The sequence below is a fragment of the Canis lupus genome, chromosome 27 (genome assembly GCF_011100685.1).
Source record: "Canis lupus familiaris isolate Mischka breed German Shepherd chromosome 27, alternate assembly UU_Cfam_GSD_1.0, whole genome shotgun sequence".
Taxonomy (NCBI): domain Eukaryota; kingdom Metazoa; phylum Chordata; class Mammalia; order Carnivora; family Canidae; genus Canis; species Canis lupus.
In genome coordinates, this window is record NC_049248.1 from 34,743,148 (window position 1) to 34,759,489 (window position 16,342).

Genomic DNA, 16,342 nt, shown 5'->3' on the forward strand with positions numbered 1-16,342 from the left:
TATCATAAATAAATAAAAATTTAAAAAAAAAAAAAAAAAAAAAAAAAAAAAAAATAAAATACTTCAGCAAAGGAAAAAAGAATAGATGATACAAATATGGTAAGATATTTAAGTGTCTGATCTGGGTGATGAGTACCAATGTACTGTTCTACTTTGGTGTAGTTTTAAAATCTCTTCATTAAAAAAAAAGTTTGCAGACCCTATCCTAGACACAGTGCACAAGAAGTCTAAGGTAAAGCCCAGAGATCCATGCTCAACAAGCTCCCCACAAGAGTCTAATATAGACAGGCAAAGTTCTCTTTTGGGGACCATTAGAAATGATCTTATATATACCCTCCAAACTTCAAAATTCTAGGATTCTCATTTTCTACTCAGTAAACTCAATTTCAGCACAGTTCACAAGTTCTTATATTCACTATGGCATTCTGCCAAGAACATACAGATTGTGTTCTCTAAACGCATCTGTTCGAAGAGTGCTGGGCTGGTTATCAACTTCTAATTTGCCTTTTTTACACATTTCTCTCTCAATTTGCCCTGACTGAACTGCAAAAGATAGGGGACAGCTGTACTGGCCATGTCTTTCTGCATATGCCATGTCTCCACAGAGGGTACTCTACCTTTATATATAAAGCCGATCACCACTATTTTCATAGAAGTGTTTTTTTTCCCCTTCATGATTTTTCCTTCTCTATTTAAGCATTAAAATATCAAAAAGGAAAAAGAAGAATAACCCATACAGCACTTCGTAAAATGAGATATATATGCCACAGCACAGTACATGCTAAGTACTCAGAATCTACAGTTAGAGAGCAGTCAAGAACACTAAGTAATATTTTTCTTATCTTCAAGATTGAAAAAAAAGTCTTAAGCGATGTTCAAAAAAGGAAGATATGCACATTAACCCAATCGAAACTACTTTTTCTATACCCAGATACAACAATCTTCTTAACCCAAATCATCCATGAAAGTTATCTGACTTAAAGTAAGGCTCTCTACATTTTGCTTCTTCAAAAGTATCTTGCAAAGCCATTCTGAGGTAGAAGAAAAAAGTTTAAATGGACCACTTTTTTCTGCTTCATTGTAACTAAAACTACTGTTCACAGGAAGTTTATAGCTTATGCCTTTTGGTCCATCACATTTTCCACTATCATCTAAGTATTCTAGTTAAGTTCTCACTTTATGATCAGCATATTTTTTGCTTCCAGAATGCCCAGTAAAGCTGAAAATTTTCACTTACAGTGATGAAAATTTCCAAAAATATCTGTTTAACAATCTCAGATCTGAGTTTTGGCAAGACAGGTTAGCATATACAAACGAAAATACTACATTTCACAAACACACACAGACTAAAACTTCAACATTTTTATGGTTTTCCCACTTTCTTATACAGCTCAATTTTAAATGTGCAGCTTACTTATAATCTAATTTTAAACATGATTGTCACAGGAATATTTTAAAACAGAGATGAAATGTATAAAGGCACACATCGATTGTCAATAGTTACATCGGTTACATCACATTGCTTTAGAAACAGAACCTGTTCTGCTCCTGTAAACTTTTTGTCACACATTTAAAGTGAGGTTAGTGCTGACATAAAATTATTGCTATACTCACAGTTTGAGTGTTTTCACTGTGTATGAGGTACATTTTCTCTGTCCATACACCCCTACTGTTCCTACTTACTGCAGAAGAGTGAACCAAAGTCTGTAGGGTACAAATCATTCAATAATATTTTCACCAATACTGGACTGACAGCAAATAACATTACAAAACATCAGAGATCAAAAACGTCTTCTTGTTGGGGTCCAAGACGTTAACTTATTCTTCATTACATAAATATATGCTCATTTAACTTCTTCAGGAAAAACAATTATTCTGAACATAAATAATTCCTTCCTGAACACTTCATCCAAGACTATTCCTTCACACATGCCCTCTGACATTTTGTTGTTTTAATTCATTCGATGTAATGGTCACCGAGGATCACCTTTCCTTTGGTGGTCTATCATAACGATCTTGTATGCTTTTTGTTAGCTGTTTGATAAATATTTTGTAAATTTTTCCGCAGTAAGTATGGACTGTCTTTTGTAGTTCCAGTTCTAAAGGTTTTAATAAGGAACGGATGTTGTCATCTTTAAAAGAACACTAGAGAAAGAAAAAAGACAAAGATATATATATATAAACTCAATTATACTCCAAACAACTTCTTCAATATTGACAACTTTCATTTAGTCTCACAAAAAGTACATAAGCTCAACAAATATTTTCAATGAATTATGATCTCACATGAGAGGAGGGAGAAAGTCACAGTAAATCACAGGGGGCATTAGGGAAAGTTTTTCTGAGAAGAGCTAATAGAGGAACAGCATTCCAAGCCAAGGCAAAAGCATGTGCAAGGGCAAAGAAGGCCCAGAGACACTGACTGGTAGGAGATGATGATCGAAAGCTCTGAAGGTATCTGAGAGATACTTAAGGAAAGCCAAAAATAGGGATTCCCTGGGTGGCGCAGCGGTTTAGCGCCTGCCTTTGGCCCAGGGCGCGATCCTGGAGACCCAGGATCAAATCCCACATCGGGCTCCCGGTGCATGGAGCCTGCTTCTCCCTCTGCCTATGCCTCTGCCTCTCTCTCTCTCTCTCTCTCTCTGTGTGTGACTATCATAAATTAAAAAAAAAAAAAAAAAAAAAAGATTTAAAAAAAAAAAAAGGGAAAGCCAAAAATCACTCCGTTAAGTGTTGAGGCTGGACTACAAAGAACTGAGAGAGAGGCATAAAGTGGAAGAAGACAAAATGACAGCACAGTTCAGGGGTTCCCAAAGAGCCTTAACTATACAAAGTGGTCCCACAGGTAAATGCATTTGGGAGCTGCTACACACCGTGCACTCTTCATGGGAACTCACACCAGCACATGAAAAGCTATAAACAGTAAAATGAAAAACACATGTTCCTGAATGTTTTTGGCCCATTAGTTCCAAAATATATTTTGACCAGAATCCTTTTTTACTGTGAAATATATAATATCCCAGAAAATATATTTTGCAAAATAGCTTGTGATTTTAGTATTTTCAACCAGCTATACTTTTTGATTTGGCATTTGCAATTAGACATATTTTCAATCAGAAAGATAGATGGGGCTTAAAAATAGAACATTTTATGTGTTTGGAGTCAGTGAAAAAAGGAAGCTCCTGAAGGAAATGCAGAACCTAAAATCTCAGAGGGCTCAAAATGACTTGAGGGTTTCCCCAAGGTTCACTACCATGACACTGAGGGAGAGGAAAGGAAAGTGCCATTGGAATCACAAGTAAGTGAGTCTATGGGAAAAGCCATAGCCAATCTTTGGAGAACAGGATAAACTTAGATGATAATTTGTAACATGGCTTTTATCAATGTAAAGATATAAAGAGATGCTGAATCTCCGTCTCTCTTTAGAAAGAAAACTATGATCATTAACTGGCTGAAACCATCACTCTTTGGGGTGACTTTTAAAACTCAATCAGATACACTGAAGATAAACATTGTTAAGATTTAAAAAAAAAGGAGCGCCTGGGTAGCTCAGTCAGTTAAGCATCTGCCTTTGACTCAGGTCATGATCCCAGGGTCCTGAGATGGAGCCCCCCATTGGGCTCCCTGCTCAGCGGGGAGACTGCTTCTCCCTCTCCCTGCTTGTGCTCTATTAAATAAATAAAATCTTAAGGAAAAAAAAAAAAAAGATTAGGGACGCCTGGGTGGCTCAGCGGTTGAGCGCCTGCCTTCAGCTCAGGGCATGATCCTGGAGTCCTGAGATCGAGTCCCCCATTGGGTTCCCTGCATGGGGCCTGCTTCTCCCTCTGCCTGTGTCTCTGCCTCTCTTTCTCTTTGTCTCTCATGAATAAATAAATAAAATCTTAAAAAAGAAAAGATTAAAAAAAAAGAAGGGATCCCTGGGTGGCGCAGCGGTTTGGCGCCTGCCTTTGGCCCAGGGCGCGATCCTGGAGACTCGGGATCGAATCCCACGTCGGGCTCCCGGTGCATGGAGCCTGCTTCTCCCTCTGCCTGTGTCTCTGCCTCTTTCTCTCTCTCTCTCTCTCTCTGTGTGACTATCATAAATAAATAAAAAATAAAAAAATAGAAAAGAAAGAAAAGAAAAGAAAAGAAAAGAAAAGAAAAGAAAAGAAAAGAAAAGAAAAGAAAAGATGCTTAACTAGGAAAAATGTAATGAAAATAATACTAATTGGTACATAAGTATCTGGGAAAACTATTAAAAGCTAGACTTTTTAAATATTATACACAGACACACTTAAAATGTATTTGGGGTTAAAAGTGGCAGCCATGCTGAAAAAGGCAGACTCTATCAAGGTTTATCACCTCTATCAAGTGACTGTCAAGTAATATCTCAATGTGTACAAGAAACATTCTTGCGCAATTGTCGTTGAGAGGCTGATAATAATGGGAAGACTAAATTATCATCTTTTTCTTACTAAGCAATGCCATTCACATAATCTACAGCAGAGCTGTGCAGGACATAACTTGCATCTAGGTATTGCCCTTCCCAGAAGCCACATGTGGCCTCACCTGACTGCAGGCCTTTTTCCACACTGCATGCAATGCCTGACTCATCTTCACTTTTCCTTCTCTGCCTGGTACTCATTCTTACAGCTCAGTTCAAATGTCAGCACTTCTGAGATGCCTTTCCTGACTCAGAAAAGGAAGGAGTTAATCACTCCTTCACTGGCACAGTACCCAGTACACAAACTTTTAAGAAGGTCATGCTTTATATATAAGACTGTCAGTTGAAAGGCAGAGAATAAGTACTGAGCTAGTTAAAATGGCCAGTTAGATAATCTAAGGCATTTTCAAAGAATTGAACATGTTTTAAAAATATGGTAGAATGGCAGTTCAATCCAACAAATGCTATGAGCTAACTACATACAAGAAGGTACAACAGTATACCCTAAAACCACTATTTCACTTTCCATTGTTTCAGTTCCCTGCAGCCAACTGCAGTCTGGAAGCTGATGATCCTCCTCCTGACATATTGTGACAAGGTCAACAGTAGCCTACTCTATGTTACAATGCCTACATCATTCACCTCACTTCATCTCATTACGTAGGCATTTTATCATCTCACATTGTCACAAGAAGGATGAGTATAGGACAATAAACTATTTTGAGAGGGGCCACATTCACATAACTTTTATTACAATATATTGTTATAACTATTCTACTTCATTATTAATTATTGTTCTTAACCTCTTATGTGTCTAATTTATAAATTAAATTTTATCATAGATATGTATGAATAGAAAAAAAACAGTACATATAGGGTTCAGTACTATCTGTAGCTTCAGACATCCACTAGGGGGCTTGGAACGGATAAGGGCAGGGTGGGGAGGTGGGGGACACCACGGTAGCACAGGAGGGAAACACTCAGGGCGACTCCATTGCAGAGATAGTTATGCAAATATAAGCAGGATGTGAAGTAAATCAAAGTTAACACAGAACCACCAAGAAATGTAATTCAGAATGATATACATGAAGCAGAAAATACCTTATAGAGCAATAAAATGTTTTGTTTCCATTTTGCATTAGCAATTTTTAATCTTAATATTTGTATTCACTCAACAACTAATATTTAACAAATATGTATGGACTGTAAAACTTGATTTGCTGGAAGACACAGCCATGCATTTACATTTTAAAGATGGTTCATATCCTTTATAATTCATATTGTTCATTGCATTCGATGGCTATGACTAAGCTTCTGTCTGCAACTTGCATAAATACCCTTGTCTGCATACATTGCTTTTAAAAATTACACTTCCCGTTGAATTATAGATAAGAAGATAAAAACACTAACCAAGAGCACCATAAAAGACTGATTAACTTCATTAAATTGAAAAATGGAAAGATATAGCTATAGTTAATACAGATTCAAAACAAATAAATAATCAGTTCAGTTTTTGAAATCATTTTAAAAGATTTTTTTAAATCAAGTGTAATTAGCTAAAAGCCATTATTCAGCTATTTAAAGGTATACATTTACAAAGATCAAAGAAAAGATTAGATAAAAATAGTGAAATTTAATTCCTTAATAATGGATTTTCTTAATGCTCAAAGGAAACAAAGAAGTCATATTTTTATAGGAATCCATTTCTTTCCTATTCTGCAGTCTCAGAACCCCAAAAGTACTTTTCTTCATTTTTATCACCTTTTGACAACCCATGATATAGCATTATTAATAGACAAAATTGATTTCTGGGGGCATATAAGGTCTGCTATATTAAAATGAACATCAACACTAAATTTTATAATTCTTCAGTGAGTGTAGCTATATCATGATAAACTGATTATACAGAAACTATCTGTCAAGTTTACAGGAGAAGAAACTTAGCAAATAATACACAAAATGGTAGCCTACAATGCCATTAGCACTTTGTCTACCACCAAGTTTGAGAAATACTGATTTCCAGGAAAAAATTTCAATTCCTTATCATTGCAGATCACCGTAACACAACATATCATTACCACATTGATCCCAGCCCAACCACTGCCTACCTTTATCTAGCACTCTACTCCAAATGAACTCAGGCATGGAGCTCCACACCTGAACTCTCTAAGACTTTTCATGAAAAAAGTGTTTTTTGTTTTGAAAATCCCTCAGCCTTTTTCTCAGGCAGTACTCTGTCCAGATAGACCCTGCTCCTGGAAAACTCTTCCTCATTCAAGGCATACTTCAAAGGCTTCCTCTGAGTGAGGTGCAAGGCTTTCCCTGGCCTTTCAAGGCAAACAAAGCTCTTATACTCTTACAGTTCTAGTAGAGTCTCTGCCACAATGTATTATAGTTAAATATTTTCATCCCCATTCCTATTAATGAGGCTGTACTAGACCAGTCATTAGCAATAAAAAGAACAAGAATCTATAAAATAGAGGTAATCAGCTCTTCTCCTGACTCCCATACTTAAATCAAACTAGCACTCCCCTATTATTTATGTTCTGTCTTCATGTCCACACAAGATTAGGCACAGTCTAGCAAAAACAAAGAGTCCATCTGCATGAGAGATATGTGATCACATACACTTCTCCCCAGGTATCAGAGAATTAACTGCATAGACAATGAGGAATATAGCTCATTAAGCAAAATCATAAATCCAATCTTCATTTGGATTTGCCCTAAGTTTTGGTCCACAACACATTCATGGATACCTGGTTCATGCATCAAAGTAGAGGTATGTAAAGCATAGTCATCTCTCCCTGTCAACCCACCTTAACTACACAAAAGGATGGTAAGAACAAGGAAATACAAAAGAAGAACAGCTATCTTGGGCAAAAGTGGGAAAGGAGTAGCATAATTTTCTCAAACTCAATATAAAGCAGATGCTAAAAAGAGGAAACCACATTTACAAAGGCAACAAGATAAAATACCTAAGCATAAACATAAGATATTTTCAAAGTTTAAATTAAGAAATCTATTAAACATTCCCAAAAGACACAAATGGAAAGATAGCCCATGTTCTTAAGATGTCTCAACAACCAAATGTCTCAACACCATCAAAATGTCAGCAGCTCCTAAGTCAATACAAGAAACTGATTCACTCCCAATAAAAATACAAAGGTTTTTATGTAGTTAAATGAGTTAATATATGTAAAAAAATAAATATACAATAGCTAGGAAAACACTAATAGTAGGCTCTGAAATGGGAGTAACTGTACCAGTTATTAAAACATAGTACAACACCTTTATAACTAAAATAGTATGGCATTAGTACAGATAGATCGATGGAACAAAACAGAAAATTCAGAAATTGCAAATGGAGCTCTAGTATATGACAGTATCTCAAATCTTTGGGTTAAAGATAGACTTAAATAAATGGGTATTGGCATTCTTTTCAAGTGCATGTTGAACGTTTTCCAGAATAGACCACATACTGGGTCACAAATAGCCCTCAACAAGTACAAAAAGATCAAGATCATTCCATGCATATTTTCAGACTACAATGCTATGAATCTTGAAGTCAATCACACACACACACACACACACAAAAAACAATTGGAAAGACAGAACAGCCTACTGAAGAATGAATGGGTTAGCCAGGAAATAAAGAATTTTAAAAATACATGGAAGCAAATGTAAATGAAAACACAACAGTCCAAAACAGTTGGCTGCAGTAAAGACAAGTCCTAAGAGGGAAGTAAACTGCAATACAGGCCTACCTCAAGAAGTAAGGAGTCTCAAATATACAACCTAACCTGACACTTAGAGGAGCTAGAAAAGAAACAGTAAATAATGCCTAAAGCCAGCAGAAAGGGAAATAATAAAGATCAGAGCAGAAATAAACAAAAAAATAGTAGAACAGATCAACAAAACTAAGAACTGGTTCTTGGAAAGAATTAATAAAACTGATAAACCTCTAGCCAGACTTATCAAAAAGAGAAAGACCCAAATAAATAAAATTATGAAAGAAAGAAGAGAGAGCACAACCAACACCACAGATATATAAATAAGCATAAGAAAATATTACGAAAAATTATATGCCAATAAACTGGGCAATCTGGAAGAAATGAATAAATTCCTAGAAACACAAAAACTACCAAAACTGAAATAGGAAGAAATAGAAAATTTGAACAGATCTATAACCACCAAAGAAATTGAATCAGTTATCAAAAATCTCTCAACAAACAAAAATTCAGAGCCAGATGGCCTTGCAATTCTACCAGACATTTAAAGAATTAATAGCTATTCTTCTCAAATTGTTCCAAAAACAAATGGAAAATTTCCAAACTCCTTCTGAGACTAGCATTACCTTGATTCCAAAACCAGACAAAAATCCCACCAAAACAGAGAATTACAGGCCAATACCTCTAATGAATATGGATGCAAAAATTCTCAACAAGATGCTAGCAAACCAAATCCAATAGTTCATTGAAAGAATCACTCACCACAATCAAGCAGGATTTAATCCTGGGATGTAATGGTCATACAATGTTTGCCTATCAATCAACGCGATATACCACATTAATTAAAAAAAAAAGTGTAAGAATCATATGATTCTCTCAATAGATGCAGAAAAAAATATTTACCAAAATACAGCATCCATTCTTGATAAAAACTCTCAGGGTGCCTGGCTCAGTCGGCTGGGTATCTGACTTGATTTTGGCTCAGGTCATGATCTCAGGGTTGTAAGATCAAGCCCCGTGTCAGGTGCGGAGCCTGCTTGTCCCTCTTTCTCTGCTCCTCTCCCCACACTTACTATCTTTAAAACAAATAAATAAATAAACAAATAAAATCTTTTAAAAAATAAAAAACAAAAAAACCTCTCAACAAAGTAGGGAGAGATGGAACATATCTCAACATATTAAAGGCTATATACAGAAGATTAATAGCTAATATCTTCAGTGAGGGAAAACCAGGAGCTTTCCCTCTATGGTCAGGAACAAGACAGGGATTTCCGCTTTCACCATTACTATTTAACATAGTGCTGGAAGTCTTAGCCTCAGCAATCAGACAACAAAAAGAAATAAAAGGCATCCAAGGAGGCAAGGAAGAAGTCAAACTTTCACTATTTGCAGACAACATAGATACTCTATGTAGAAAACCCAAAAGACTCCACCAAAAAATTGCTACAACTGATACATGAAGTCAGCAAAGTCACAGGATATAAAATCAAGGTACGGGAATCTATTGCATTTCTACGCACCAATAATGAAACAGCAGAAAAAGAAACAAAGGAATCGATATCATTTACAACTGCACCGAGGAATAAACCTAACCAAAGAGAGAAAATATCTGTACTCTGAAAACTATAGGATATTGATGAAAGATACAGAGGAAGACATGAAGGAATGGAAAAACATTCCACGCCCATGGACTGGAATAACAAACGTTGTTAAAATGTCTATACTACCCAAAGCAATCATTTAATGCAACCCCTATTAAAATACCACCAGCATTTTTCAGAGCTAGAACAATCCTAAAATTTGTATGGAACCACAAAAGACCCTGAACAGCCAAAGGAATGTTGAAAACAAAAAGCAAAGCTGGAGGCATCACAATTCCAGACTCCAAACTGTACTACAAAACTAATCATCAAGACAGTATGGTACTGGCACAAAAACAGACACACAGATCAATGGAACAGAATAGAGAACCCAGAAATGGACCCTCAACTCTATGGTCAACTAATCTTCAACACAGCAGGAAAGAATATTCAATGGAAAAAAGACAGTCTCTTCAACAAATGGTGCTGGGAAAACTGGACAGCCACATGTAGAAGAATGAAACTGGACCACTTTCTTGCACCATACACAAAAATAAATTCAAAATGGATCAAAGACCTAAATGTGAGCTAGGAATCCATTAAAATCCTAGAGAACAGAGGCAGCAGCCTCTTTGACCTCAGCTGCAGCAACTTCTTGCTAGACATGTCTCCAGAGGCAAGACATGTCTCCAGAGGCAAGGGAGCATGCGATGTACGGAATTGTTGAATCACTCACTACTTTGCAACCTGAAACCAATATAACTATATGTTAACTGCACCAGAAATACAATAAAATTTTTAAGAAAAGAGGAAGAGATTTATACATGCATGAATTCTTAGACTATTTTAAGTAAAAAAAAAAAAAAAAAAAAAAAACGGCAAATAACTTGCTACCTTTTGTGTAAGAAAACGTGGATTACAAAAGATACATATATCTGTTCACCTAAATAGGAAAGACAAACCAGAAAACAATGAAATTGGTAATCTATGGGGTAGGGGACTTGGGGTAGAAGGAGTGGGGGGAAAAGTGCTATTTCTGAGTAAACCCATATATAGTTTTCACTTCCTGAGGTGTATTAACATTTAGCATATCAAATTAAAGTTGAATCAATAAAGACAGAGGAAAAAAATCTTAAAATTGAAAGCATACTGAAGCAAATAAACCCAACTGTATTTCAAGTAAATAAAATAACCACACTGAAAGGCAAGATAAAAAAAACTAAATCCAAGCAAGTGCTGAACATATAGTATTAAGTACATGCCCTTTTAGGGGGAGGAGTAGATAACAGGAACAAATCCTTAACTTTTTTAGTAGGTTGGTTTTTACCAAAGACTGGAGCATTTCTGAAATTATTTTAAATGTATTGTAGGATTATGCAAATGAAGAAGTGCTTCATGTTACAAGTCTGGATTCTAACTATGGAAGGAGATAAAAAATGGAAATAGAGTAGGAGAAAGCAGGAAGAGCCTTGGGGGAATAGAACTGGAGGTATCAGTCTAAGTACATGATTGTTTTTATATGTATGTGTACTGTGTATTTATATTTCCTAGCTCTGTCACTGAAGGGCCTCAGAAGTGAAGACATCCTTGTAGCAATAAGCATGACTAGCACTCAGAGCCCTCTAAAAGAAACTAGAGCTCCTCTGACAGTTAATTTCAGGGCTAGGGCAAGGAAAGTAAAACAATTTGAGCCTAGCATATTTTGTTGAAAAAGATAATGAAGAGGTACTCAAAATAATGAAGGGAATATGTCAGATGAGAACATGAGTTTTAATTTTTTTTTTTAATTTTTATTTATTTATGATAGTCACACAGAGAGAGGGAGAGAGAGGCAGAGACACAGGCAGAGGGAGAAGCAGGCTCCATGCACCGGGAGCCCGATGTGGGATTCGATCCTGGGTCTCCAGGATCGTGCCCTGGGCCAAAGGCAGGCGCCAAACCGCTGCGCCACCCAGGGATCCCGAGAACATGAGTTTTATAAAAGGGACTCCAATGGCCAAATTGGAAACAACTTCGTCATCAACATAAATAATGCTGGGCAGCCCGGGTGGCTCAGCGGTTTAAGGCCGCCTTCAGTCCAGGGCCTGGTCTGGAGACCTGGGATCGAGTCCCATGTCAGGCTCCCTGCATGGAGCCTGCTTCTCCCTCTGCCTGTGTCTCTGCCTCTCTCTCTCTTTCTGGGTCTCTCATGAATAAATAAATAAAATCTTAAAAAAGAAAAAAAACATAAATAATGCATTATAAATCACTGAAAAAAAAAAACCTATCAATGATTTCTTACTGATAATGTATCTATCAATAAATGGGCAAAAGGGAATGTCTCTTCCTTACAGGAGAATCCTCATGGCCAAAGTTGTACAGAGAAGGAAAACTAGGGCTGGACAATCATCAATTTGCAACTACCATAGTAAAAACTGGTTTAAACAAGAACTAATAATGGACGCTAAATGCAACACGGAAATTTTGATGAGGATATTTACAAGATTTTATTTTTTATTTCCTTTTTTTTAATTTCTATTTTTAATTTTTTTAATTTATTCACGATAGACAGAGAGAGAGAGAGAGAGAGAGAGGGGCAGAGACACAGGCAGAGGGAGAAGCAGGCTCCATGCCGGGAGCCCGACGTGGGACTGGATCTCGGGATTCCAGGATCATGCCCTGGGCCAAAGGCAAGCGCTAAACCGCTGAGCCACCCAGGGATCCCCCTATTTACAAGATTTTAAAGAGTCTCCCCACAGACTGCTTAGAAGAGGAAAAACTACTACATAGTGGAGAAATTGAACATTTTGAGTGAATGATCAAAAGCAGTATCACCAATTAAAGGCAGGTAGACAAAGGTTGACTGTGAAAGTGATACCCTGAGAACCTTACCTTGCTTATAGTGGGGATACCCCAAACCTAACCATAAGGAAACATCAGACAAGCCAATATGAAGAACATTCTAATAAGAAAAAAGATAAAAGAGCCTCTATTCTCCAAAAATATCAATGTCATAAAAGACAAAAACTGAGAAACTGTTCTACATCGAAATAGAATAAAGACGCAGGAGAGTATTATATCAATATTACATTTCCTGAGTTTGATACCTATACTGTGGTTAATAAGACAATGTCCTGTTCTTAGTGAAAACACACTAAAGTCTTTAAGGAGCAAAAGAGCATGATGTGTGCAACTTACATTCAAATGGTTCAGAATAAAACATGTCTATATTGGAAAAGAAACAATGATAAAGCAAATGAAGTAAATGTTAATAATTAATGAACATGAGTAAAGGATATGGAACTGCTTTGTATATTCTTGCAAATTCTCTAAGTTTGTAAGAATTTCAACATAAAAAGTTAAAAAAAAAAACCAAAAAAACACATTCTTACATTTCTCAGTGCTTCATAAATAGCTCTAAATGCTGGTTGCTTATCATCATGGTAAACACCTCTGTTCCCATGAAGAATAAAGATTCCTTCTTCTTCTGCTTCCTGGCAATTGCTTCCATATATACAATGATCTGGTCGATAATTCCATTGACATGGAAAAACGAAAAGGCTTTCTATGTGAAGAAAAATAAAATAATGAAGCAAATAACCCTAATTCTACAGAATTAAAATTCTGTAAAACTTTCAGTTTAAAAAACAGCTCTTACAGGAAAAGATTTAAAATAGTGAAAAATATGTTTGGCATTTAGATCCCTTTCTGCAAAAATAGTATTAAGAAAAGTTTAAAAATTAAAAAATGAAAAGTTTTACTCTGTCTTAAACATAAACAGTGATAATCATTAATATAGGCCAAAATAAATGCATTTCTTCATTTTGACTATATATTATCAATGATTTTTTTTTTACAAATGCAAAGAATAAAAGGAATTTAAATGATTACCTGGATTATGAAAAAAGATGATATTCAACAGATCTTGATCCCCCCATGTGATGTTTAGTTTGTATTTTTTAAGCAATGGCATAAGCATATCTCCCCATCGCAGCCGTACAGTTGTCATGTCATTCTGTTGGTAAATACATTAAGAAGATCCTCAGGCTTTCATGTTTAATATGACAGCAAAATGACAGTTCCCCATTCTTCCCTTAGCATTACAGAGCAACAAGAAATGCAAACTTCTTCTGTTATAAAACCAAGTGACTCTAATGTAAACCTAAATGTGACTAGGGCTGTCCATTTGGGAATAGGGATGATAATAAAAGAAGTTATATCTGAAGCTGCATGCAGAATTGATAAAATTAATAAGTCAGGAAAGAATGGGAAAGAGAAAGCAGGTGATTTTTTAAAGTACTGTGACTGTGACCTCATCCTAAAATGCAGACAGTTTGGGTGCCTATGTCTGTGTCACAGAGTTGTTGTGGGTTCAACTTTTAACATATAAAAAAAATACATTTGGACAGTACTTGGCACATGGCACATATTCAGTGTTAGCTATTACTGTTATCAGGATCACTATAATTCTTAGACTGATTTGCTAATCTTTTATAACTGACATTTCGAAGAGCTTGATTTGAAACTGATAAATCAAAAACAGATAGTGAAATTCATCAGATGCCTTTTCAGCCTCTATAAAGCTGCTCACAGCTCACTGGTTTTGGGGTGGGGAGAGTGTTGTTTTGTTTTTGTGGGCAGCAAAGCAAAGTTTATTGGAAATAGTACAACGCTCCCAAAGAAGGAGAAGACCTGAGAGGGTTGTCCTCAGAGCTCATTATTTTAAAACACAAAATCAAATACCCAAAGAAACAACAGAGTTGAAAGAGGGCTCTGGATCTTATGAATGTGAGTGGGAAGTTGTGGACCTGAATACTAAGACTTTTCAATCCATTTGACTCTTTTAAGTACTTTAGATTTAACTCAATATTCCTCAAAGTGCAGTCTGCATATCAGTGAATTTTTTTAAATCCTTCACAATATTACATACACAAATCAAGAGTAATATTGGGAAACCTTTATAGCAACTCAACAGAACTATCTAATATTTTTCTAGTAACTTATACATACGTCCTTTTTACAAAGTATTGACTCATGAAAAACTGTAGATTTAAAAAACAAAATTGATCCTTCATATACAATGAAAGACATTGTTATAAGCTATTCTAGGATATATAATAAACATAATGGGGGTATAAACAACCTATCCTTTAAGAAAGACAAGTAAGAGTTCCTAGGGGAAAAAGCTATATATATTTAAACTAAGTATTATCTAATATAATTGTATTACCCTTGTGTGAAGTTTCTCAGAACATAGTAAACACAGTAATTATAAAATAATCAGAAATTCCCCCAAAACAATCTGGAAAATGACTGAAAGAAGTTTTACTTAAGGAAATAGTAAGAAAATACTTTACTGAACTGACAACTCTGAAATAAGTCTATTAGCATGTTAACTAAATGTTCTCAGAATCTGAAAAGGCAACTGAATTGTACAAGGACAAAGACTAGCAACATATTCCATAGACAGAGCTGGCGGACCCGTTGTCCCGTGCCATGTTCAGATCTTCACTGGACTCATTCCATTCAAATATATAAATATATATAAAAGAAGTATACCTATTCAAAGAAAAGTATCAATGAAAGATAAAATTACACGGTCTAGTACAGTCTTAGGGGAAAAAAATCAAAGAGAGAAAAATCACCTTTATAAGTTAAAGAAAAAGTCCTACTACCAAAAAACTGGAAAAGAAGCAATAACACTAGTATTATATGCTAATTATATAACCTAGAATATCCAAGACAACCAATGAAAACTCTTAAGAAATGAGTCTAGAAAAGAGCCATTACAAAAAAAGTCAAACTTAGTCTGTGTAGAAAATTCAAAAGAGTCCACCAAAAAACTGCTAGAAGTGATGGAGGAATTCAGCAAAGTCACGGGATATAAAATTAACGCACAGAAGTCTGTTGCATTTCTATACACTAACAATGAAGTAGCAGAAAGAAAAATCAAGGACTCAATCCTGTTTGCAATTGTACCAAAACCCGTAAGATACACAGGAACAAACCTAACCAAAGAGATGAAAGATCTGTATTCCAAAAACTATAGGACACTGATGAAAGAAATTGAGGAAGACTTAAAGAAATGGAAAAACATTCCATGTTCATGGACAAATATTGTTAAAATGTCCATACTACTGGGGTACCTGGGTGGCTCATTTAAGCATCTGTCTTCAGCTCAGGTTATGATCCCAGGGTCCTGGGATCAGGCCCCGCACCAGGTTTCCTGCTCAGTGGGAAACCTGTTTCCTCCTCTTCCCTCTGCCTGCTGCTCCCCTTGCTTGTGATCTATTTAAAAAAAAAAAAAAAAAAGGAGGGGGGGGGGAGACGACCTGGGCGGCTCAGTGGTTAAGCATCTGTCTTTGGTTCAGGTTGTGATCCAGGGATCCTGGAATTGAGTTCCACATCAGGCTCCTCACAGGAAGCCTATGTCTCCTGCCTATGTCTCTGCCTATCTCTGTGTGTCTCTCATGAATAAATAAATCTAAAAAAAAATTTTTTTTTCTTTAAAAATAAAAGTCTATACTACCCAAAGCAACTTACACATTCAATGCAATACCTACCAAAATACCACCATCATTCTTTGCAGAACTGGAAGATACAAGACACAATTCTAAAATTTGTATGAAACC

The 16,342-nt window shown here is 36.0% G+C and overlaps 1 protein-coding gene across 3 annotated transcripts in view; it reads right to left on the minus strand.

Moving 5' to 3' along the window:
• Positions 1–734: 734 nt before the first annotated feature.
• The window catches only part of GXYLT1 (glucoside xylosyltransferase 1), a 50,789-nt gene continuing 35,181 nt past the window's right edge, over positions 735–16,342 (minus strand). For all 3 annotated transcript variants that reach the window (XM_038577326.1, XM_038577325.1, XM_038577327.1), the window contains 3 exons: positions 13,602–13,725; positions 13,103–13,275; positions 735–2,145 (listed from right to left, as the gene is read on the minus strand). In XM_038577326.1, the coding sequence (XP_038433254.1) occupies positions 1,984–2,145; positions 13,103–13,275; positions 13,602–13,725 (459 nt within the window). In that variant the 3' untranslated portion in view covers positions 735–1,983. The remainder of the gene's footprint in view (positions 2,146–13,102; positions 13,276–13,601; positions 13,726–16,342) is intronic.